Below are 27,020 nucleotides of genomic sequence, written 5' to 3' on the forward strand. Positions count from 1 at the left end.
CATCAATTGACAAAGTACACAGAAATAATGGGAACTTATCTGATATTTGCACTGCCACAATTTATCCCACTCCAGAGTGTACACTCCTCTGAAGTCAGAGTCCCAGACACGTGCTTGTGTGGGCACACTTGAAGGTCTGTAGCTAGAGTGGAGACAGCCCAGTGCAGGTCCTGGGTTTGTTAGTCCAAGCTGAGTAGCCAGCTACAAAATCCCTCTGCCACTGGAGCAGACTCCACCAAATGCCAGAAGCTCTGATTCACTGGGCTGGTCACTCTGCCTCTCTTTGGACCCAGAGTTAGTCTATATCCCTGAGATCTGTCCCAGGCAGCACTTTCCCAAAGAGCCCACGGAGTTACTTACAGTTTCCACCTGTGTGCAGGGTTTATGCAGTACTTCTCAGCCACAGGCATAGCCAGAGTCTCTCCCCTCTAGAGGCAATCAGCAGCCTGCTGGATCCAAGCCCCATAGGCTTTCAGCCCCAGGCTCTAACCTCAACACAACAGCTCCTAGACTGAACCAAGGCTCCTTCACAGCAGTATGGGTCCTCTGTCTCAAAAAAAATGGAGAGCTCCTCTCCCAACAGGCCTGAACAAGCCCCACTTCCTCCTTTTTTCCTCAAGGGCTCATGGGAGTTGTAGTCTCCAGGGCTAGCTTTCAGCACAAAGGATCCTCCCAGAAAAAGTCAGAGGCCCCTTTAGTAAGAGGACTACACTTATGAATAGTGATGTCAAACTTTCCTAACTTCCCCACAAGTTTTTTGGCAGCTGGCTCAAGTTAAAGTAGCCTGAAGCTACTAAAGGGTACTCAGAGGCAACAGTGGTTCAGACCAGGCCGAAGTTGTAATTCTACCTAATTCAATCTCTCTGTGAGGGCAAATTATATGCTTTGGAGATTATTCTCCCTTTAGTCAGAATATGCAATTTTCATTAAGGCAAATGGTGCACATATGCACATCAAAAGGAGAATATAGCCCATTATATGGTAAAAATGTGTTCAATATAAATTCAATAACAGAATGTAAGATTACTCAGAACCATTTGGTACAAACACACACATTATTGTTTTCAATTAAACAAAACATATTCATATGGTTCCTTTACTATGCAATATTTGTTTTTATGAGACCATATGAATTTAAAGCAATACTGAAATATTTAGAAAAAATATTTCATTTTTCTTAATAAAGCAATGAATACAGATCTGTAACACTACTGCAAGAATAGTTCTGAAATTGAATTATAAAACAAAACAATAAAATGCAGACTATGGGTTTCATAATATTTACTGACTGTTTTGATAGCTAAGCAATGAACTATAGCAACCTTATAAATTTTATCTGATTAAATCAAAAGAAATTACCTGACTGTTTGGCAAGTTTTCGTGCTTTAACCTCTCCGATTGAATTCATTTCATAGAACTTCTGTTTTTCTCTTGACTGCTCAAAGTTTTTAAACTTCACAGCTTTGGTAAAAATCACAAGTTCTGAAAGCTCCATGGCCAGTTTTACCTTCTTAATCTATAAATATAACATGAAATCATTGAAGAGTCTGTATTTTACTATTTTCACGTATTTAATTACTGTTGTTGCCAATCCAGAAAATATTTTTTTTTATGATTTATATATGAAGAAGCTAAAATGAGAGAAGTCACATGAATCCAAAATACTCTGGGCCTGAGTAGGACACATATTGTATTTAGGGCCCTACCAAATTCATTTTGGTCAATATCACAGTCATATGATTTTTAAAATTGTAAATTTCATTATTTTAGCTATTTAAATCTGAAATATCATAGTGGTGTAATTGTAGGAGTTCTGACCCAAAGGAGAGTTGTGAGATAGTTGTCAGGTTATTGTAGGGAGGGCTTGAGTACTGCTATCCTTAATTATGTGTTGCTGCTGGCTACGGTGTTGCCTTCAGAGCTGGGGAGTTTGAGGGTGGTGGTTTCAGGCTAGGAGCCCATCAGCAGCACAGAAGTAAGGATGGCATGGTAGGGCACGTCTACATAGCAGGGCTAAAGCTGAAATAATCTACGCAACTTGAACTATGTCAATTACATAGCTTAAGTCAAAATAGCTTATTTTGGCATTTGGCACTGTCTACACAGCAGGAAGTCTGAGAAAGAACACTCTTCCTCCGACTTCCCTTACTCCTCGTTCAATGTGGGTTACAGGAATTGGAGTAAAAAGTCCTCCAGCTCGACATTATTTTGACATTGTATTGAAATACCTGTTTGCAGTGTAGATGTGGATTATGTTATGTTAGTCCCAAATATAATGTCAGTTAGTCCCAAATAACACTGCTGCGTAGGCGAACCCATATGATATCACCATCCCTTTTTCTGTGCTCTTGCCTTCAGAACTGGGCCCTCAGTCAGCACCAACCACTTTCTGGCTTTCCAGCCATGAAGGTAGATGTACAAAAATATGGGTGACACGCTATGATATTGCTGCCTAACTTCCATGCTGCTGCTGCCAGGGAGCGGTCTTCAGACCTGGGCAGCTGTCCAACAGACACCACTTTCAGACCACCCAACTCTAAAGGCAGGGGCAGACATAAAAGTGGCAATACTCTGACCCCCTTAAAATAACCTTTTGACTTTCCTGTAACCTCCTTTTGGCCCGGGACCCCCAATTTGAGAAACATTGGCTGCCTCTGTACAATCTGTATAGTATAGGGTAAAAGCAACAGAGGCCCAGGTTACACAGGGGGAGACTAGATTTCACAGTCAGCATCTTTCATAGCTGTGAATTTGGTAGGGCCCTAGTTATATTATATTTAGTAAATACAAAATACCAGTTATATACAAATAATGCATATAAACGTACAGAACAACAAAAAACAACATTAGTTTACTTATCATGAACAGAAACAGGAAGATAATAACTCATTCCCATGTGGCTCTGTGTAGGTGAAATTGCAGCTGCCTATCTGTAACTTAATGCTCATCCAGCATTGTGGTATCTGAGAACCACATACATTTTAAACAAGAAAACTGGAAGTTCGCTGATCATGAGTTTGCTCTTCTCTCCAAGTTCTATCTAATGGTTATTAGCTGTTTTACTGTTGTTTGTTTCTTAACATTTTTTTATTCTTGAGGAAAACTGTGGTGAATGGATGGGGCCAGACTTGCTGACTCCAAATATTCAAAAATCACTAGTTAAGCCCCCCAGGAATCATATTGGTTTTAAAATCATGAGCTTTTAAATATAAACTATTTAGTGTTCTTTTTAATTGCCTTCTGGCTTTTGCACTTTTTCAGTTTATATTCCCCAGCATTTCTCTGCAACCAAGAGTACTAGCAACTTAACTTTCTTCTTTTTTTTAAGTGAAAGGTGAGTGTGATGTATTCACATCTCCTGGTTTTCAGGTATCATAACACTTGTGATGAGCATCACCCTAACAGGAACTTACATATTGCACTTCTGAGGTCATTCTGATCTTAAAAAAATAAAAGCAATAAAGGTGTGTCTCCATCAATCTCAAGCCATTGTGTGGTTGCCAGCTAAACTGCTCTTCAGTAATGCAGATAACACAGCATGTTCTGGACGCAGAGAGAGAAAGATGTGCCTCAGCAATCACAGAACCAACCCCTCAGCCCCCAGCTCTGAGGGCTGTGCTGCAGGACCTGATGGTAGCCTCTGTACCTGGGGCTCTGTAGCCATCCCTAGCTGTGGCCTCAGCCTGGGGTGATGAGGGGTATGAACAGAGATAAGAAGGGGAATGCAGCTCAGCACCTCTATCCTAAATTTTTCCAGCCCTAGTGGGTAGCAAGCCACTGTGTGCTGGGAGGCTCCCGACAGTCACTAGCCCCCAAGGGCACTGCCTGCCCCAGAGCCGGATCCTCTTCCCCAGTAACTTTTACTGGCTGTTCAGTAAGGCTATGTCTACACTGCCTCTCTCTTGCGGAAAAACATATGCAAGTGAGTCTAAGTGTGGAATATCGCCATGCCTCATTTGCATAATTAATTAGGCTCCTTTTTTGCACATAAGGTTTTTGTGCAAAAAGGAACCATCTACACAGCTCCTTTTTGTGCAAAAAAACTCTCTGGCACAAGAGCCGTTCTTCCGCATGTTTCCCCCGATGAATGGCTCTTGCACAAGAGGGAGAGGGGTTTGCGCAAAAAGGAGCTGTGTAGATGGCTCCTTTTTGTGCAAAAGATTCTTTTGCAAAAATGGAGCTTCATTAATTATGCAAAAGAGGTGCAGCGATAGTCCACGCTTAGCCTCATTTGCATATGTTTTTCCTCAAGAGGCAGTGTAGACATAGCCTAACTGGGGGCTGGCAGCTGAGCAGCAGTTGCCACCAACGTCAAAACTGCCTGCTCCATGGCACCAGCCACAGCAGCATCCACCTTAAACTGCCTGGCTCTGGTTTCCCATCTCCAACCTGACCAGGGAGCAGAGCAAGTTGAGAACCACTGGCCTATGGAATAGTATCCTAAGGGAAAGAAGGGATATGCCTTGTCCCTTCAGATATTTAAAACAAAACTGGATGAAACACTATAAAATTGTTACAGACCAATTCTACAAGCCAAATACACAGAGAAGGGTTGGAATTACATCCACAAATTTAATTCTCACATCTATGGCCTCAATTGAGATAATGGATGGCTAGGACATTATCAAACAAACAAACAATGAAAGTGCCAACCGCTCTCTGTCTGTGTAGATTTTTGTGTTAGTACTCTGCCTCTCTAATTGCTATCCTATGATCCTTATCTGCTTCTTTTAACTATCCAATTTTTAGGTGCTTATAGATTACCAGTTTGGCCTGTTTGGTTTTCACTTTGATATTTACATACCCTTTGCTTCTTGTTTCCTGCCCCCTTCCATTATTTTTTCCTTCCCCACTCCGTCTTCGCCCCTATTTATTTTGGGTCTGGACATCCTAAACTCAAAACTCCGGTCATATGAAGAAGTGGGCTGTGCCCACCAAAGCTCATGATACCATCTGCATGTTTTGTTAGTCTATAATGTGCTACCAGACTATTTGTTGTTTTTTAAGTTTATCCTATATAGACAACAGGTACGTCTAGACTACAAGCCTCTTTTGAAAGAGAGAATCTAGACTACAGCAAGTACTTTCGAAAAAGCGAGCCACTTTTTCGAAAGAGAGCACCCAGGCAGTCTGGATGGTCTCTTTCGAAAAAGCACAGTTTGCATTACATAGCGCCTTTTTTCAAAAGAGCACTTTAGAAAAAAGGTGTTCTTCCTCATAAAATGAGGTTTTCTGAGTCGAAAAAACTGCCATGTTCTTTCTATTTACTTTCGAAAGAATGTGGCAGCAATCTAGAGGCAGGGGAAGTTTTTTCAAAAAAGGCCACTTTTCTCAAAAAAATCCTGTAGTCTAGACACACCCTAACTCAGCTATCCCCTGAAGCTATCAAAAAAATTGTAAGGAATGAGTCTGCACTGGCAGTTCAATAACCAAGATGATCTCAGCTTGGTTTCACCTCTAACTCCTTTGAGACAGAAAAGCACGCTAAAGGTAAAATCTTATTGCTAAATGTTTTAAAGCAACTTTTGTAGAATTTTGAGTTCTGTTCTCCTCTTATAAGTTTTATGCTGCTGTAGCTCACATATTTCAGTGAAGTTACTCCTAATTTACACCAATGTCAGAGACTACTCACATCCAATGTACTTAAAATAATTGAATATGTGCATAAAAAGTAGTAAGTAGTATTTATTTTGGAAACAGACAATAGTGCCAAAGTAATGCAAAAAAAGAAAAAATAATAATCCACTCTATAATAGTCATGCTCTAAGGTTATAACATATTATCATATGGAAAATTAGATTGTATATTAACATTGATTTTACATTGCAAAATTGAAGAAGAAGAAAAAAAAAGGAGAAAACACTACAGCACAATATCTTACTCCACAATTAATACACTCTTGACACAGTGATCTGACTTTTGATAGGAAGCATTAGAAAACCAGTGTTCTTCCAACACTGATGGATACAATCTGGGGTAATTAAGACTGTGCTCTCCCTGTCCAATTTTATTTTCCCAAGTAAGTGAGGCACTGGAGGGAGCAGTATATAGTAGGATGTCACTGCAGCATAGGGAGGAAATATCAGCAAACCTAACTCAGATGCAAAACCCTGAGGCTATGTCTACACTGCAGGTTTCTTGCACAAGAAGCTTTTTATGGACGAGATTTTCCACAAAAACTTCTTGTGCAAGAGAGTGTCCACACTACAGAAGCAAATCACAAACGTGATGTCCTTTTGCTCAAAAGAGTGTCCAGACTGCATGGACACTCTCTCGAAAGAAAGCTCTGATTGATATTCACAGAATAGCCACAAGGGCACCTGTGCTTTTTTTGATTGGCTCTTTTTGTGCAAAAACCCCTGCTGCCCATCCACACACACCTTTTTGCGCAAGAACCCTTGTGCAAAAAGTAGTTATTCTTTATAGAAAGAGAAATACCTACACCGCAGAAACCCCTCTGTTCTTTTCATTTATTGTACATTTACTTGCACAAAAATGCGCTTGAGGTGTGGATGCTCTACGGGTTTTTGCGCAAAAATAAATGTTTTTACGCAAAAATCATGTAGTGTAGACATAGCCTGATAGACCAGCATATTTTACTTCACCAACTATATTCATCGAAGGCATGTTCTGCCGGGCTGGGCTAGAACACTCTAGTCTATAGATCATTCTGATTGGCTCGGTCACACATAGGCTGTGTCTAGACTGGCCAGTTTTTCCGAAAAATCAGCTGCTTTTCCGGAAAAACTTGCCAGCTGTCTATACTGTCCACTTGAATTTCCGCAAAAGCACTGACTTCCTACTGTAAGAAATCAGTGCTTCTTGCGGAAATACTATGCTGCTCCCGTTCGGGCAAAAGTCTTTTTCCGAAAAACTTTTGCGCAAAAGGGCCAGTGTAGACAGCAGATATTTGTTTTCTGCAAAAAAGTCCCGATCGCGAAAATGGCAATCGGGGCTTTTTTGCGGAAAAGCGTGTCTAGATTGGCCATAGACGCTTTTCCGCAAAAAGTGCTTTTGCGGAAAAGCGTCCTGCCAATCTAGACGTGCTTTTCCAAAAATGCTTTTAACGGAAAAGTTTTCCGTTAAAAGCATTTCCAGAAAATCATTCCAGTCTAGACGTAGCCATAGGGTTTATTTGCCTGTCAACTGAGGACTCAAGGTATATGTTTTGCTTTGATGCAAGATAAATTCTGTTCCTCTTAATATAATAGAACAAGAATTTGGCTTTGTGAGTCCCTGCTTGCTATATTGTCAGATGAACTAATATTGGCTTTTCTGCTGCATGGCACCAGCCAGAGTCACAGCCATCCTACACTGCCTGGCTCTGGCTTCCAACTCCAACCTGACCAGGGAGCAGGGCCTGGGGAAGTGAGAATTGGAGGCACTTGATATCTGATGTCTTCCTTTGCCCTGACCAGCGATCCTGGGCTGATCAGTGTTGAAGTGGGGTGTTTCAGCATAGAGCATATTCCTTTAAGGATTAGCTGTGGATCTTTTACTAATTAGCTGTGGATCTTTTACTAGGCTAGAGGACTCCCCCGAAGACCTAGTCTCTGGCTGGCAGAGACCAAGTTGGAGGGAGAGACAGAAGAAGACCAAAAGGTCTGATTAAGGCTACATTTACATGGCAGTTATTACGGAATAAGCTATTTCGAAATAGTTATTCCGAACTAGCTTATTTCGAAAAGGCACGTCTACACTGCAGGGAAGCCTCAAAATTAGTCCAAGGTAGGCTTCCCTGTGGGTATGTCTACACTGCAAAGGTAATTCAAAATAACAGCCGTTATTCTGAATTAACGTTAATAGCGTCTATACATGCAAACTGCTATTTTGAAATTAATTCGAAATAGCGGAGCGCTTAATTCGAATTAGGTAAACCTCATTCTACGAGGAGTAATGCCAAATTCGAAATAGCTATTTCAAATTAAGTGTTGTGTAGACATTAATTCGAAATAGGGGGCCTCCAGCCTTCCCAGGGTGTCCTGGTGGCCACTCTGGGCACAACCAGGAAAACTTACTCTCCTCTCCCCCAGCCCCGGAGCCATTAAAGGGGTAGACTCTGGCCACAGTGCCTTTGCCAGCTCCAAGCCTGCCAGCCCAGAGCCAGCAGTGGCCACCAGGGCCCCCAACCCAGTGGCCCCAAAACATGAGCCAGCAAGTGACTGGCAGCCAGCCCTCCACCGCTCCCCAGGAGTAGTCTGCCAGCTCCCAGGAGCCTGCCAGGGGCTGGGCCAGGGTGGAGATCATGGACCTTATTCAGGTTTCAGGGGGATGCCCCCAACGTCCATGATCTCCGCACTAGATGGAGGAACATTGCCGTCTATGGCAGGATAGCTGCCAGCCTGGCCACCAAAGGCCACATGAGAACCCAGGAGAAGGTTTGCATGAAAATCAAGGTGGTCTGGCGAGACCCCCCCAACTTTGAGCTCTGAGCTTCCCCTCCTCCTTCTTCCCCTGGCTTCCCCCTTCCAGCTCCCGTCTTCAGGTTTCCCCTTCCCCTCTCCCATCCTCTCTCTTCCCCTCTCCCACCTCCTTTTTCCAGTCTCCCGAGAGGTTCATCCCCCCCAGTTTTGTTCAATAAACACAGTTTCTATTTTTGAATATACGTGTCTTTTATTTGACATCAGGAAGGGGGGCTAGGGAAGGGTAAGTGGAAAGACGTGAGGGAGGAATGGGGCACGAGCCCCCGGTGGGGAAGACCGGGGTAGTTCTGAGGGCTCCTCGGGGTGGACGCTCTTCCACAGGGCCTCCTGGATCCTGACAGCCCCCTGATGGACCTCCCAGATGGCAGCCTGCAGCAAGTGCAGCTGGGCTGATGGCAACGAGATGCACCAGTATGCCCAGGGCCAGCTCTGGCTCCATGTGGCTGAGTGCTGTGGTGTCCCGAGTGCAGGCACACAGGGCACTCCAAGACAGGACTGCTTTGCTGTCCCTCATCGAGGTAGACAAGCAAGTAGGGAACTCTGAGAACTGTCTGTCCAGGGTGGGGGTAGGGTCCCTTTAAGCCCAGAGCTCAGTTAGCCTCAGGCAGCAGCCCCACACACTAAGTCCTAACCTGATGCCCTGCCGGCACTAGTTCAGACCAGCCTTAACTTTGGTTCAGGGTCCACTCAGTGTGGATGCGCTATTTCGAAACAGCAAAATGCTATTTCAAAATAGTTTTTGTGTGTAAATGCGTATATTCAAATTAGCTTAATTTGAATTAACTATTTCAAATTAAGATAACTCAAATTAATGCTATAGTGTAGACGTACTCTAATGCAAATGTGCTATTTCAATATAGAGCCCCAGGAGGAATAACTTAGAATGGCCCTGGTGAGGGGCTATTTCAAAATAGCAGAAGTGGAGCATCTTCCCATGCCTTATTTCAGAATAGGCACTGTTCCTCATAGAATGAGGTTTACAGACGTCAGAATAAGCTGCCCGTTATTTCGAAATTATTTCAAAATAGCGGAATAGCTGGGTAGACACTCGCATAGTTATTTCAAAATAACAGCCATTATTTTGAAATAATTTTGCTGTGTAGACACACCCTAAGGCTATGTCCAGATTCAGGGTTTTTTTCGGGAAAAGTAGCCTTTTTCCGAAAAAACTTCACCTGCGTCTAGACTGCAGCCGCGTTCTTTCGAAATTAAATCGAAAGAACGCAGCTTTTCTTTCGACGGCGGTAAACCTCATTTCACGAGGAAGAACGCCTTCTTTCGAAAGTGCTTCTTTCGAAAGAAGACGTTCTTGAATGTAAATAGGGCTTCTTCGAAAGAGAGCATCCAGACTCACTGGCTGCTTTCTTTCGAAAAAGCGGCTTGCTCTTACGAAAGTTCCGCGTGCAGTCTAGACGCTCTCTTTCGAAAGAGGCTCTTTCGAAAGTATCTTTCAAAAGAGCCTCTTTCGAAAGAGGCTTGCAGTCTAGACATAGCCTAAGAGAGCAATGAGAGAGAGAGGGAGGGAGACTGTTGCTGAAAAACCTAGGAATAATTTCAGAGCAGCTGAGAAGATGCTGACAAGCCAAAATATGGAAGCTCTTGCTTAGCTCTGAGACCTGGAAACAGAAGAATCCAGCAATTCCATACCTCATGAAGCTGCCGATTTCCATGACAAAGAATGATCAAGACAGAGCTTGGTAAGTTTATGGAGGCGATGGTATGATGAGACCGCCTAGGAAGGTATGTGACCCATTTACCACTAGCAGTGACTCGAGAGAGGATATGAGCTGGAGAGGGCTGAGATATTACAGATAATTGTTTTCCAAGTGCCTTGCTGATGGGTCTTGCCAACATGCTGAGGGTCCAATTGATCACCATATTTGGAGTATGAAGTAAATTTCCCCCAGGTCAGATGGGAAGTGACTCTGGGGGGTTTTGCATGCCTCTGCAACATGGGGCACAGGTCACTTGCACATTTCAAATTAGCATAAATGGTGGATGCTTTAAACTGACGTCATTAAATCAAGATTTGAGGATTTCAGCAACTCAACCAGAGGTTATGTGTCTGAGAGTGGGTGAGTAAGATTTTGAGGCCTGCAGGAAATCAAACAAGATGATTGCAATGGGCTCTTCTGGCCTTAAAGTCTATGAGTCCATGTATCTATCACATTATTTTACTGCGGACAGTTAACATAGTAAACAGTGAAAGTAAACATGGAACTAACTACAAGCCATTTTTAGTGTCAGCTTTAAGAGTAGAGGCTCATTTAACAATCTGTTTGGTATCTTGGTAAATGAGATAGCAAAACTCCTGGCTAGCTAAAGTACTAAAAATACAATTTATTGTCTTCCCCAAGCCTACCTAGTGCGGTGCATTAGAATAGAACACAGAAAATTAGGTGAATGAGGTTCTTTGAAGCTTCTTGGACAAACTGTTTGGTCCAATTGGGAGGGGTGGGGAAGAGACCTCAGGGGAATTCTTCCTCTCGCTGCCATCATTAAAAGGCACACAAAACCTCAATTCTCCTCATGGGTAGTCCCATAAGAAGAACGGGCATCAGTAGTGCAATGTGAGCAGCATTGAATGTTGTCTTTTGGAGTCCCTCGCAGGTGAAGACAGTGGTTAGAACGGAAAAGTTCAGAGAAAGTAAAATTTGGCATGAAAGAATCGGGAAGGACTGAACTTAAACTGGATGCCACAATATGCTGTATCTTGACTGGAGAAGTGGGGAAGCAAGGGGAGCTATGAGAGGACAAATACTATTTTAAATATTTTATTCTACCCTGAATTTATCATTTTAAAGCCCATCTATTAAATTTTGCTTATTTTGATATCAAAAGTTACTTTCAAAAAATACCAACTAAATAAATAAATTACCCAAATCTCTGTTCACTTCCTAATTTCCTATGAGATAGAATACTTTTACCTTTAACTTTTTTCGATTGGGTGGTGGAGATCTCTTAATTGCATTTTTTCTTTTTAACAGAGGAGATTTCGGTGGCTCGGGCCTGATTTCCTCACCATCATCATCTTCAGATTGCCCCACCTCTTCCTCAAGTTCCTCTATCGCACCATGGCTGTCAAGGCCTCTCCTTTGAACAGTTCGTTCAAGTGTTCCAGCTTTCTTATTTTTTACCAATACTTTGAATTTTAATAACTGTGAAAACAGGTAAAACAGTAGAAAGCATAAAGCATTTAGTAGAACATTTTCATATCAAAATATTGCAACACCTACTCTTAAAATGTATTTTATAGATGTAATTTTTTTTAGAACTAGGGGTGCTGAAGTAGACACGGTGAAATTCAGAAACAGGTGCCACAGAGTAATGGACAATCAAATATCTTACCAACCAAATTGCCTTTCATGACAATGTAGGCAGAAAAAAGACAATAATACAAATAAAGTTTGTATTTAAGTGCTGGAACAGGGAGCAAGAGTGTAAGAGAAGAGAAGTGAGAAGAAAAGTGAGTATTCACTTGGTAAGATGAGAAGTGAGTATTCAGCATCCATCTACCATATAAATGTGACTGCCACATAGCAAGGTATGCTAGAAACTATTTATCCACATTGCTGCTAGGTATAAGTCAGTGAGAACCTGCTGGATGATTGCAAATAGCAGCACAATAGGGCTGTGTCTACATTGGCAAGATTTTGCGCAAAAGCAAGTGCTTTTGCGCAAAATCTTGCCACCTGTCTACACTGGCCGTGGGTACTTGCACAAGAACACTGACATTCTAATGTATAAAATCAGTGCTTCTTGTGCAAATACTCAGACACTCCCGCTTAGGGATAAGCCCTCTTGCGCAACTGTTCTTGCGCAAGACGCCAAGGTAGACAGGCAACATGAATTTCTTGCACAAGAAAGCCCGATGTCTAAAATGGCCATTGGAGCTTTCTTGCGCAAGAGAGCATCCACACTGGCACGGATGTTCTTTTTGCAAAAGCACATCTCTTGTGCAAAGGCACATGCCAGTGTAGACACTCTCTTGCGCAAATACTTTAACGCAAAAACTCTTGCATTAAAAGTATGTGTGCAAAATCCTGCCAATGTAGATGTTGCCTAGGTGTTTGCACACCTAAGTGAATATAGATTTTATTGAATTTTTTTTAAAGAATTCCCTTGTTTTTATAAACAAAAATGTGCATACATATGAATACAATGCTTGTTTTTAAATCTGTATGACTATGGAATTGGTTTTAGCTAAGGAAGGCAGGAAGTTTGGTGCCTTGTTTTCACAGTATACTGCTGCCCTGTATGAGAACCTATGATTCTCCCATTACTTATTTTCACATGTGTATAAGTTTCACAGGCTCATGCTTTTGATCCTATATTTTCAATAAAGATAACGTAGCAGAGCTTAGAGTCTTGTTATTCAGAACCCAGCCAATTTGCTGCTATTTGCTTTGTTTCTGCAGATCATGTTTTGGACCATGGATTGGATGTTGATATCTGAAGAAAGTATCATTTTTTAAAATATACACTACCTAAAAAAATGATAGCTTTATTATTCCTGACAGAAAAAATAGACAAAACTTCAGATCACAGAATTTCTACAGATATACAAAATGTACACAGTTAGTCAAGTTTTCAATGATAACCATTATCAGACACCGAAAATAGTCTTATTGAACTATTACTTTGAAAGTACAGGTTGCACCTCTATAAACCAGAACTCTCTGGTCCAGCAACATCTGTGGCTCAGAAAGACCATGGATGTTCCAGGATCAGGGAGTCCTGACACACTGCAGGGGGAGGGGTGCTGGGAGCCCAGCGAGATATAGGGTGAGGGAGGACAAGAGGTGAGAAACCCAGTGTGTTGTTCACCTGGATTGCAGGTGAGGACTGGGAGCCAGCACACAACTCATCTGGGCTGCAAGAGGGGGCCAGGAGACTGAGGGTGGGGAGGCAGGACAAGTGGTGGGGCCAGCAGCAGAGGGAGGAAGAAATGACTGGCAAAATCCCTCAACCAGGACCAGTCAGGCTCCAAGCATGCTGGACCAAGGAAATCCAACCTGTAAGATGGCATTCATTTCTAGATAAATCACAGTGTTTTACTTGATCAGCATACCAAACTGTAAAAAAATGTAATATAAAAAATGTGAAAAAAGATCAAAAATCTTTACATGTCCTAGTGATTATTACACATTTCCCTTGTTGCCATGCTAAAATCACTATGCAGAATTAAAAGGAACGAATTTTCATTCAAGAATATCTATTAGTAGGTATGGTAAATAATTCTGTAGTTAAAGCAGGCAACTATTTCGTATCATAACAGAATGCTGTAGAATAATAACATTGCAAGCATTGAAGTAAATAAATAATAAATAAAGAAAGTAACAAACATGAGAAGGCTGTCACCACTTCTTCAAACAACCCTGATTCAGAACAGTTGCATAAATTTGAACTAAATGAAAGATGGAATTTTGGCAAGGGCACTAAGTTTATCCCAAGGGCCTTTTCTTTATCTTTGGCCTCTTTTCCTAGTGAACATTCATTAGCTACGAGAAGAATGCAGTATTATGTTACTCATATGATCACCGGTTACATAATAGATGCATATTACTTGCAAAATTACATTCAAGGACAGTATCAGAGGGGTAGCTGTGTTCGTCTGGATCTGCAAAAGCGACAAGGAGTCGTATGGCCCCTTATAGACTAACAGATGTATTGAAGCATCAGCTTTCGTGGGCAAAGACCCACTTCGTCAGATGCGTGACATGCAACTGCCAAAGTGGGTCTTTGCCCACGAAAGCTTATGCTCCAATAAATCTGTTAGGGTGTGTCTACACTTCAGCGTTATTTCGAAATATCTAATTTTGAAATAAGTTATTTCGAAATAGCTTATTTCAAAATAACACATCTACATACAAAATGCATTTCAAAATAGCGTTTTGCTATTTTGAAATAGCGCATCCACACTAAAAGGACACTGAATCACATTTAAGGCCAGCTGGAATCAGGGCTGGCAGGGCATCAGGTCAGTAGTTACTTTGTGTGGCTGCTCCCTGAGGCTATCTGAGGCCTGTGCTTAATGGGACCCCTCCGCCCATGACAGCCAATTCTCAGCTTTTCCTGATTGCTTGCCTACCCCGATAAGGGACAGCAAAGCATTTTGTCTTTGCATGCTCTGGTTGCCCTCACTCCGGACACCACAACACTCTGCAACATGGAGCCAGGACTGCCCCGGGCACTCTGGTGCTTCTCTTGGGCACGTTGCTGTGAGCCTGGCTGCACTTTCTGCAGGCTGCCATCCGGGAGGTCCATCGAGGGACTGTCAGTATCCAGGAGGTCTGTGGGACAGCTTCCACCCTGAGGAGCACTAAGAGCCTCCCTGGTCTGCCCACCTGAGGGCTTGTGCCTCATTCCTCCCTCACGTCCTTCCACTTACCCCTCCATAATCCCCCTTCCTGATGTAAAATAAAATACACTCATTTTCATGAACACAAACTCTCTTTATTTAACAAAACTGAGAGGAGAATGAAACTCTGGTGAGACTGGGGAAAGGAGGTGGGAGAGAGGAAGAAAGAGTGTGGGAGAGGGAAAGAGAGAGAATGGAAAAGGGGAGGGGGAAACCTGGGAGGAGGGCACTGGAAGGGGAAAGCAAGGGGAAGAAGGGAGAGGGGAAGGTCAGGGCTCAGGGTTGGGGGTCTTACCGGACCAACTTGATTTTCACGCAAACCTGCTCCTGGGTTCGCATGTGGCCTTTGGTGGCCAGGCTGGCAGCTATCCTGCCATAGATGGCCACATTCCTCCATCTAGTGCGGAGATCATGGACGATGGGGGCATCCGCACCAAACCTGCATAATGTCCATGATCTCCACCCTGGACCAGGAAGGCACTTGCCTTCTCCAGGCCCTGGCAGGCTTCTGGGAGCTGGCAGACTGCTCTTGGGGAGCAGTGGAGGGCTGGCTGCCAGTGACTTGCTGGCTTATGTTTTGGGGCCACTGAGTCAGGGGCAGTGACTGCTGGCTCTGGGCTGGCAGGCTTGGAGCTGGCACAGGCACTATGGCCACAGTCTACCCCTTTAAGGGCTCCAGGGACTGGGGGAGGGAGAGGAGTGTTCTTGGTTGATGCCAAAGTGGTCACCAGGCCACCCTGGGAAGGCTGGAGGCCCCCTATTTCGAAATAAGTGTCTACACAGTACTTATTTCAAAATAGCAATTTCGAAATTGGCGCTATTCCTCATGGAATGAGATTTACCAATTTCAAAATAAGCCCTCCGCTATTTTGATTTAATTTCAAAATAACAGAATGGCTGTGTAGACACTAGGATAGTTATTTCGAAATAACTTTGCTATGTAGACATACCCTTAGTCTATAAGGTGCCACAGGACTCCTTGTCACTCATTCAAGGACAGATTTTCCAAAGCACTCTGGTCCATAACTGGAGCCAGAGTTTCCAAATAACTTGACTCCCACTCATGCACTGAAATGAATTCCTCCAATTTTCAAAAGTGCTTAGGCCCCAGCGACTCCTACTGAATACAGAAATCACAAGCCAACATATCCAAAATTTGAATCCTTTCTAGCAGGCAGTCTTCTGAAGGGAACATTGCAGCTCATGGGTCACGAGGTGTACAAGAAAAAAATAAATGGTACCACTAAGCACTGAGCTAACTAGAGATGACTGGTGAGGGGGGAAGGAGAAAGGGGGCAATGGCCACATGGGCCCCCCAGCCCAGAGATGGTCTAGGACTACCCCTTTCCACCCCAGATCCTGCCCCTTCCCATCTCTTTGCTCCGCCCCTGCTTTGACCTCGGCAGTTGTGAGGGGAAAACAGTGGGGAGAAAACAGTGCTGCTAGAAAGCAGTGCCATGTAAGCCGGGGTGCCCAGCCTGCACCTTCTGTGCCACCACTGCTGGTGAGTGCAAAGGGGTGGCGTGAATTCCTCCTCCATGCATCGCATATAGAGCTAACCCATCCCCCAAGTCCCTCCCCTTCCCACCACTGCCCTTCCTTCACCCTTCCATTACACCCCTTCCTCCAAGGGATGCAGCTCAGGGATTATCAGGAGGGTGACCTGGAGTGGGTTGACAGCAAGGGGTTGGGAAAAAATCAGCTAAAAGAACACCTGTAGTAAAATGTACTTTAATTCAGGTGATGTTGAACCCAAAATGTGGTGCATGTCAGAACAAGTACCACAAGACTCAACACAAAATCCCAGGCACACTGGGGGGGTGTCTAGACTACAGAGTTTTGTCGACAAAAGTGGACTTCTGTCGACAGAACTCAGCAGTTTTGTCGACGCTGGTAAACTTCATTTTACGAGGCATAATGCCTTCTGTCGACAGAAGGTGTTATTGCATGTAAACTGTCCTTTGCGTGTCTACACTACCATGTCGACAAAGCAGCTTGCTTTGTCAACAGAACTCAATGTAGTCTAGACGCTCTTTGTCGACAGAAATTTTGTCGACAGTATCTGTCGACAAAATTTCTGTCGACAGAAGCCTGTAGTCTAGACGTACCCTGGCATAGATAAGCTACCGCATTGTTGATTGTGATAGGTTCAGAAAAGTCAAATCACACAAAGGTGGAAGACAAATCTTGGGACTGTAAAAGAGGACTGAGATGAGGGGAAAGGGTTTTCAAAATCTTCTTGCATATCCTCAAATTTTTAAACTAGTATGCTGCCCTTTTTTTTTTTTTTTTTTTTTTTTTAAAGGGCAGAAATCCTCTACCTCCAAGGGCTTTTTAGAATTGACTGATACTAACTCTTTTAATTCATATTGTCCAAATTGTTAGAAAGTGGGAAAAAGTAAAATGTTTAGAGTATGGACAAACACAGATGCTTGGAAAATAATGTCCTGAAAAATCTAAATTAATATTGTATTTTTAAAATGGCAATATTCACATTCAAGCATCACTTTGATCACTTCAATATTGACAAAAGCTGAAGAAAATACTTCTTCTGGAAAATTGCAATATGTGGGAACAGTTAAGCAATAGCTTCACAAAATTTGGCATACATAAAAACAAGACATTAGAATTATGATGCAAGAATGGCCCTTTTTAAAATCACAGTTTAGCCAGGTATACTGTTCCTTTAAGACCAGGCTATTCTAGTAATTCTAGAGTAAAGGAAGGACATGGCAGAGGCAGGTTCTGGGAGAAAGAAAATGGTCCCGGAGTGGGATAATTTATCCTCTGAGGAGAACAAAGTTTACCATTTCTTAAGGGCCATTGGACTAGAAGTCTTGTGATGTGGGAGCGGGACCAGATTCCCCTTCCATCTCCTACAATGCATCAATAAACCAATCAAGAGACACCATGGGAAGGAAAAGCCTTCACAAAAGACTTCCTGAAAAGACATAGAGAGGGTCTCTTTGCTATTCAACTGGCAACCCCCAGGTTACTCAGAATTTTCAGAACCCAAAGCACTGATAAGTTAGCTATTTCTCTCCAGGCAGTGCCAGGGATAAATCAATGAGAGCATAGCTCCTCTGTCTAATAAATGACTGGCACAAACAAGAGAGCTTTTACCTAAAACAATTTTTATTAGGGCTTAAGATCACATACACATGCATGCTGGAACAATAGGATTAGAGCAGTCCAAACATTTATATTAATCTAAAGTCTGAAATGGTTTTGAGGAATCAAAAACCAGCCTTCTAGGGGCCCCTCTTCTGTCCAGCTGCTAGGAGTTTAAGTGCCAGATCCTTGCTCAAAGAAAAGCTTTGGATAACTCCAAAGCACATTTTCTAACTAAACCTTCACAGATTTTCTCCGAAAATAGCACCTATTAGGCTAACAATTTCCCTAGCAACAGCCAATAACAATCCTTTATTCTCCTTATCAGTAAAGCAGTCGCAGCAAAACAAAACACAAAACAAAAAACAAAAACAACCTTACAAACACAGACAACCAGAATCAAGGTCAGTCTTTCACATTTCTCCTTCTCTTCATTAATCTCTCCTTTTATTTTATCTATCCAAGTGAGTAAAACTGAAGCTTGCAGTTGTTTTTGTTCTGTCTGACTAAGCAAGGCCAGATTATTATCTGGATATCCTTGCTTCCAGCATATTGGGTGGGGGGACTAGTTGCACAAAATGGCTACAAGTTATGTCAAATCCAGTTCTCTTACAACACCCTCCAGAGGAAAAGGGGTGATGCAGCATCTCCTTTCCTAACTGTGGAAGAAGGATGGAGAATCACCACTCAACCCCCTCCAGGAAATAGACGTAGCCCAGGAGGAAATAGACGTAGCTATTAAGGTTTTATGTTTAAGATCACTTTATTCTGAAAGATGTATCCCACTAAAGGTTGAGTCTGCAAATTATAGCATTTGGTGGTGAGGAGGAGAGTCTTTTATTTGCAAATAGAGATTGTTGATAAGGAAATATTTCAGAAAATAAATGTCAAACCCCATAATGACAGATTTAGGGTGTGTCTAGACTACATGCCTCCTTCGACGGAGGCATGTAGATTAGCCAGATCGGAAGAGGGAAATGAAGCCGCGATTAAAATAATCGCGGCTTCATTTAAATTTAAATGGCTGCCCCTGTGTCGATGAAGAAAGGCTTCTTTGTCGGGGCATCGCGTCCAGACTCCCCCGATCTGCCGACAAACAGCTGATCGGCAGATCGGGGCAGCCATTTAAATTTAAATGAAGCCGCGATTATTTTAATCGCGGCTTCATTTCCCTCTTCCGATCTGGCTAATCTACATGCCTCCGTCGAAGGAGGCATGTAGTCTAGACACACCCCAGGTGAGCACAAAAAGCACTGGGAAAATTTGAATTGCATTTCCCATGAGCCAGCATTGTGAGCACATCTCAAAGTGGGCAGCACACCACGGCACACATGGACATGACTTCACCCAATTCAAGTAACACTGCGATGAGTACAAATACTTCACCACAGATCACAATAGGCATTTCCACCTCTCCAATTCTGATTTTCCCATCTGGGAAAAAAGTTCCATTGTGCATCTTTTGGAAGAGGCAGGAGTTCTTGAAGATGCATACATCATGCACCTTTCCTGACCCTCGCATGTTGTTGGTGGTGAAAAGGCCCTTGTGATCCACCAGCACCTGAAACACCATGGAGAATTACTCTTGGCGGTTCATGTACTCTGTGGCAAGATGGTCGGGGGCCAAGATGGGGATATGTGTTCTGTTTATCGTCCCCCACGGTTAAGGAACCCCAGTGTGGCAAAGACATCCGCTAGAGTGTCTATGTTTCCCAAAGCCACAACCCTCCGTAGCAGAAAGGTATTGATCACTTTGGCTACTTGTATGACAGCAGCCCCCACTGTAGATTTCTCCACTCCAAACTGATTCCCCACTGACCAGCAGCTGTCTGGCATTGAAAGATTCCACAGAGCAACTGCCATATGCTTCTTCACAGTCAGAGTGGGTCTTATTTGGGTATCCTAGTGCCTTAGGGCAGGGGCAAGCTATTCACAAGTTTCAAGAACGTGGCCTTGCTCATTTGGAAGTTCTGCAGCCTCTGTTGATCGTCCCATCTCTGCATCACAATGCGGTCCCACCAATCTGACTTTGTTTCATGGTGGCAGAACTGGTATTGCACAGTGTCCAGAGGATTGACAGGTAGCTGAGCTGACATCAGCACCGGGCCTTGCATAAGCAGTGCCTCCATGCTACGCTGAGATTTGTCCCCATCCTCCTCCTGGAGGAGCAACATGTGTGCACTCTCAAAGTACAGCACCATTAGGCACACACCACAACACACATCAGCATCACAATGGTTTGCTGCAAACTGGGCTCCATGCTGGCACTGCTATGGCATCTGTGCAGCCAACCAGGGGACAAAAAGGCACAAGCACACTGCCTCCTTTTTATCTCACGCAAGGGGGGAGTGACTAGATGAGTGAATTATGAGACACTGACAACATGTGCCCATAACCACTCGCTGCAGACTTTTGGTCCTAGTGGGCACCAGGAGCATAGCCCACAATGCAAAGCTGCCCACATCTCCATAATGGACTACATTTCATTCTTCCCCACAGTGAGGACATGGACCTTGACTTCACAAAATCGCGTACCCAGAAATTGAGCATATTAGATTCGGACTTATCTCAATGATTAGATGTGCCCACAGTGCCTAGCACAACAGGGATCGGATCTTGGTTAGTTCCTCTAGGGGCTTCCACAATATAAATTATAGTAATAATAATGTGGCACATTATGGCAGCTGCCTGCCATGTCAGAATTTTTAAAAGACACTGGTATTGACAAGTTTTCACTAACTACAATTGCATATAAAATAAAAGTCTTAGTGTGTTCGAGCCTTATATTAAATCATGACTTTATGAACTGGAAGATCCAAGATGTTACAAAATACTGATTATGCTTTTCCAGCTACACATTTCAAGTTGCTACATGAAGCACCATTTTCTTAATGAGGATGTATCAACTCACATGATTTCATTTTTATTTCTTTTATTTTTCATTATTTCTAGGATGTGTAATTAATTCTGTTTTACCATCTGAAGCACAAAGATGCTTTAAACACCGAATATGAGTTTCATAAATGCCTCAAGAGATTATCACAACCACTGCAGGATCCAGAATTTTCCTTATCTTTCACAGAGAGAAAATTAAAGTTGTTACCTCAGGGGAAGGTAGATCTGTAGGAAACATATCACCAACTATTGTAGTAAGAAGTTTTTCACCTAGAATAGTTTCTAAATAGTCTGCCATTTTCTCCTGTTGCTTAGGGCTGCAGTGATTCTCCAAAGACAGTACAACAGGATAGTCAGATGCCTGAAAATACAATAATTAATCATTAAAAATAAGAAATACTAGATGCACAATATATCTTACAAAAAAGCACATGGGTATTTGTCTTTCATTAATTTTAAAATATTCAAAATAGTGATTAGTTATTCTAGATTAATAACACAACAGCATTGAGTTCAGTAATAGTTATGGAAGAGGAAAAGTAAAAGTGGAAACTAGTTCAAGTTAAAAGTTTAATATTTGGGCCATTAGACACAGGGATTGGTTTCAGCTTAGACATAAACAGAGGAAAGACTATGACAAGAAAAGCCAAATGAAGCTCAGTTAACCTGGTCACAGTATTTTATAAGGGAGAAGTCTGAATGACTACATTCTGATCTTAAGTTTATTTGTCCAATGTTAATAGCCAACAACCAAGTTCACCAGAGTTGAATGTGGAGAAAGTAGAGAGAAAAGAGGTGCTAAATCAGTTAAGAACCTAAAACATGGTAGCAGGAAATAATATTCATCACACATGAGGATGTTAAGAAGTGGGTAATTGACTAATCGTTTATGCGATACAACGTGTATCGAGTCCACGATTAGTTGATAAGGGGCCCCCTGAGGCTCTGCAGTTGAAATGTAGTAGGAGCAGGGCATGCAAGTAGCCCAGCTCCTACTACATTTAAACTGTAGCAGGCGTAGGTCCAGGAGTTGGCGCAAGCTGGGACTCAGCAGTCCTGGCTCGCGCCAGGTCCCAGACAGCTGCGCCTCTTCATCCCCTACCCCTCCCCAGCAGAGACAGTGCTGGGAGAAATGACTTTTAAAGCAGCTCCCACCAGCACTGGCTCCGGCTACCTGATACACAGGCAGCAGGTGTGGGGGAAGTGAGTAGTGACTCGACTTGTTGCTTACATCCCTATCACACATATTGGAAAGAAATTTAGCCCAAAAAATTTCAGGGTCTGTCAAGACAGCAACCCACTGACTAGTGCTTCTTACCACCACAGAGCTTCACAACAGCTTAGAATACCAAGAAGCAAATAGTGATGATGTGAAGTAGAAACAAAACAAAAAGAAAAAAATACCCATGGAAGATTATGTAGGTTAAATTCAGCAGAGGAAAAGCTGCTGACATCTAAAAACTTCAACATTCATTTAGACACCAGTCTATTTCAATGCTTTATTTTCTATACAGTGTGTTATTCCTTCATCCCAGCATATTTGTAGATAGATAGTCTTCATTTCTTCAGGCCTAATAGTCACTACCCACCTGAAAAATCATTCTTTTGTGACCTGAAAGTAATATCAAAGTTGCTCTGGGAATTATTAGGGCATGCCAGTAGATAATTATTACTTAAAATGAAGAGGAATATATGAATTCCTTAGAAATAATGATCCTGTTTGAATGGAAATATTCTTAGTGAGGAGAACCAAGGGGAAAGCAATACAAGGAAAACATAATAAACTGCTATTCCCAAGTCCCCAAAGCAAAAAAAGAATTTTAATTTGGCTCAGTCATTGGTATCTGGAAGATACACCAGACATCTTTTAATCACAGCTATTTTCCTTGCTAGTGTCTTTTGAAGGGATAAAAATCATATTTTGTATGAAAAAATAAACAAATTACATTACATTTAACACCTGTAGCTATATACCTGAAAGAGACTAGCATAAACAATATTTCTCTGTTTTTTGCATCATTCTGAGTAATTAGTTTCCCACTTTGATTGTGTGAGTTCTTTATAAACCAAGAGAGGGGAGAAAAATATTGTCAAAAATAGGAAAATGTGATTAGAAGCCATACCCCTAACATAAGTGCAGCTATGCCAAAGGTCCATCTATCCCAGAATCCTGTCTGCTGACAATGGACAATGCCAGGTGCCCCAGAGGGGAAAAACAGAACAGGTAATCTTCAAATAATCTAGCCCCTGTTGCCCAGTCCCATCCCTGACCAACAGATGCTAGGGATACTATCCCTGCCCATTTTAGTTAATAGCCACTGATGGGCCTATCCTCCATGAATTTATCTACTTTTTTGAACCCTCTTAAAGTCCTGACTGTTACAACATCCTCTGGCAGGGAATGCCATAGGCTGACTACGAATTGTGTGAAGAAATACTTTCTTTTGTTCATTTTAAACCTGCTGCCTATTAATTTCATTTTTAATCCCCTACTTTTTGTGTTATTGGGAGGAGTAAATAATTTTTCCATATTTACTTTCTCCACAGCCGTCATGATTTTATAAACTCTATCATTTCTCCCCTCAGTCAGTTCTTTTGCAAATTGAAAAATCCCTGTCTTCATATGATATCCGTTTTTGTTGCCCTTTTTTGAACCTTTTCCAATGCCAATATATCCTTTTTGTGAGATAAGGCAACCATATCTGCACACATTATTCAAGATGTGGATTTATATAGAGACTTTCACAGAGTAAAGAACAGGTATTGTAGGTTTTTTTTATCTAGTTTGTTTCTACAGCACCCTTCACTCCAAGCACTATCCAGAGCACCCTAAATTACAACTGTACTAATAAGTATTAAGTCATCACATTTCAACAAATGTATGTACATACCACAAATGCATACTTCTCTATCACGTCGATGACAGTTTTAAATAAAATTTTGCTTGTTAAAGTGTGACCGTGATACACAATAGGTTCATTGTTTCCTCCATCCCAGCAATCGATTTCCAAACAACGGCATCCTTTCATCAGAGCACTTTAAAATTAAAAGAAAAAAAATAACAGTAAAAAAGGGAGATGTCATTTTGTTGCAGTCCAGATTACAAATAGCATAGTCTGAATAATTAGCATACCTAAATTATCATGCAAAAAAATAAAATACCAACTGAATATATGTATATGGAAATTGATGTATATTTTCTCTAATCTATCTTGGGCTTATAATAAGCTTTATTAGAGCCTCTTGGGGAAAAACAGATTCTACGAATATGAACCCATAATAGATAAAACTATACAGCCAAAGTTTTAGTTTAAGTAAAACCTTTTCTGGAACAATAGTTGATATAATAGGAAATGTTTGAGGTTTATTTATGTTAGGATTGTATATTTGAATAAACTCCAGCTAAGTTATGAATTTGAAGTATAAAAGCACCAGTAATAAAGCTTACCGTAAGCTAGAATGTGCCTGGTGTTTACACAGATGATAAGGGCATGAGGAGGCCTTCCTTTACCTCTGTGCAATATGTGAAAGAGCCAGGCAACGTTACAGGACTTGCATGCTGAGGTGCACAGAGATTCACTCCTCCCAGCTTTACCAAGAATGCAGAATACACCACAAAGAGAATAGGGGCTGGACTCACCATCAATAGCAATGGCATGAAATAATCATATCATTCTGATTAAGTCATTTCAGATTCTGTGCTCTAGAGTAAATTAAACTAATTTGTAAAGACAGATTTTTATTCCTCTATGGTTTCACTGCTAGGAGGAGAAAAGGTTGTTTGGATAGCCTGAGTGTGTACTTCCATATCTTAATAAGTCTGAATTTCTTAAGTTTAACAATAACTCTGAATTTCTTTGGTTTATCATTTTTGATTTGGAATAATTACACCCTCCAAGTAATGTATTTTACCATAAAGTACTGATATAACTCCATCCTAATATGATTTTTTGGTCTAGGAATTTTTTTTTCTGTAACTAAAAATTCATACGTGAATACTAAGAAAGAAACAGAAAGAAAATGCTGCCATGTGATAGGTCTAATAATTTGATGATATGCAGTGTCTACCTTAGCCCCTTTTTTCACATTTAACTTTTACATTCAGCTTTACAAGTAAGTTCTGATCCCTTACCCCATTCTGGGGCAGTTCAAAGCAGCCCAGGAAAACTGGTCAGCCAAACTGTGTTTACAGCTGCTTTGTTTCACCAGAGCAGTACAAGGAAACTGGAGTGCTCTTAGACTCCTGTCCTCCAAATTCCTGTCTCCTGAACTTTCCTACATTATGTTTTACAAATCCCAGTTTTCCCCTCCCTTCTTTTAAGGGGCAATGTGTTGGGGGGCAAGAAGGGTCACGTGCCCCACCACCATAGGTGAGAGGAGCCAGCCAGCAGCCGGTGGGAGGACTAGTATAGGGGGGCTTAGCACCCACAGCAGGGATCCAGCCCCCCACACACACATTCATTGGCAACAGTGGGGGAAGCAGAGCTAGGCAGCCCCAACTTGTTCTACTGCTCCAGCCACGTCGCTTAGGGGAGGGGAGACACCCTCCCATACACACACACTCATTACCAGGGAGCGGAGCAATGCGGCCAGAGGAGCTCAGCAAGCTGGGGCTGCCTTGCTCCACTTTCCCCAATGCTGCCGGTGAATGTAAGGGTGGGGCAGACCCCTGCTGCAGCCACTGGACCCTCAGTCCTGCTCTGCCCTCAGCCCTGACCTGCATTAGTTGGAGAAAGACATGGGGCAGAGATGGGGGCGGGGCAAGGACAGAGCAGGGGCGGGGAAAGACTGGGCCTGTGGTGGATGGGGGTTGTCCTGGCCCTTTCCAGAGCTGGGGGAGTCATGTTGTTGGTAGTCCCCAGGTTCCTCCTCACCAGTCACCTCTCCTGAACCCACTACATTCCACAATCCCCTTCACAATTACAAAATAAATCCCTGCTTATTTCCTTCTTCCACATTCCTGTGATCATTCACCCCATATTTTCCTTCCTCCTGCATCTCCTACATTCGCCAGCATATGCTCTTACCCCAAGTTTCCTTCTTCTTTCCTCACCTCTCCGCTCCTCTCCTCAAGTGCACGTATTTTCCCCACTTGACTGTACCCAGAACGTTTCCTTGCGTAAGCATACATGCATGCATGCTACTTGCATGCACCTGCCCTGGGCATCATGGAGTCCACAGCCAATGTACCTGGCTTCTACACATCTATCCAGAATCCAGACAGGGGCTATGTCTACACTACAAAGTTTCTGCACAAAAACGGCCATTTTTGCGCAAAAGCTCATGGAGCATCCACACCTCAAGCGTGTTTTTCTGCAAGTAAAACAACAGAACAGAGGGGGTTTTCCGGTGTAGGTATTCCTCATTCTAGAGCTCTTTTGCAAAACGGTGTGTGTGGACAGGCAAGAGGAGTTTTTGTGCAAGAAATGGCCTCCAGGGGTAAAAACAGGTGCCCTAGTGGCCACTCCATCCAAGTTAATCAGAACTCTGTAGTTGCTGTCTGCTGGACCCTCTTAAAGCTGCAGGCATCCTGGACAAGTCTTGTGGCAGGAAGTTGTGAATAGAGCAGGTTCCTCACCGTGCAGCTCTCTCTTGCCACTGGCATTGCCACACATGGCAGAGCAAGAAGCCCCGAGACCCTCCTGGCACTCCCAGGGAGCAGCCCCAGGGGTCCCATAACCCCCCAGGGGGACCAAAAGGCATGCCCCAACATGGTCTGGCCTAGACATTGTGACTCTCCTGGAATTGTGGGGTGAGGAGGAGTCCCTGCAAGATCCCTGGGCCAAGTGGTGCAATGCCAAAATATTTTCACAGATGGCTGTATCCCTGGCGGAGCGAGGTCACCCTGCCCAGACCATGGAGCTGGTCTGGAGCAAGGTGAAGGAGCACCATTAGAGGTATGTGAGGGCCACCACGGACTCAGGGGCAGGACCCCACACCTGCCCCTACTATGCGGAGCTCCACCTCATATTGCGAGATGGGGAAATGTCTTCCCCACACATTTTGTGTTGGACTCTGGGCTGGAGACACCAGTTATCATCTGCCCGGAGGTCTCCCCCAAGGACAAGCCGGAGGGCCATGACCAACCCCAGCCAGAGGAGGAGGAGCAGGAGCCAGGGACTGTGACCCTGTCCCTGGAGCCAGTCACTGCCAGTGAGGACATCTCCCAGGCCTCCTCGGACACCTGTGAGGGATCTTCAGGTGAGCTGTCACACACACACAGGGCGGAC

The 27,020-nt window shown here is 43.0% G+C and overlaps 1 protein-coding gene across 1 annotated transcript in view; it reads right to left on the minus strand.

Moving 5' to 3' along the window:
* Nucleotides 1-27,020, minus strand: part of PLCZ1 (phospholipase C zeta 1) — a 117,524-nt gene that overhangs the window by 36,088 nt on the left and 54,416 nt on the right. The window contains exons 5-8 of the mRNA XM_075897749.1: nt 23,682-23,826; nt 20,999-21,151; nt 11,351-11,581; nt 1,360-1,516 (exon numbers count right to left, since the gene is read on the minus strand). Of these exons, the coding sequence (XP_075753864.1) occupies nt 1,360-1,516; nt 11,351-11,581; nt 20,999-21,151; nt 23,682-23,826 (686 nt within the window). The remainder of the gene's footprint in view (nt 1-1,359; nt 1,517-11,350; nt 11,582-20,998; nt 21,152-23,681; nt 23,827-27,020) is intronic.

Source organism: Pelodiscus sinensis, chromosome 1, assembly GCF_049634645.1.
Source record: "Pelodiscus sinensis isolate JC-2024 chromosome 1, ASM4963464v1, whole genome shotgun sequence".
Lineage (NCBI taxonomy): Eukaryota > Metazoa > Chordata > Testudines > Trionychidae > Pelodiscus > Pelodiscus sinensis.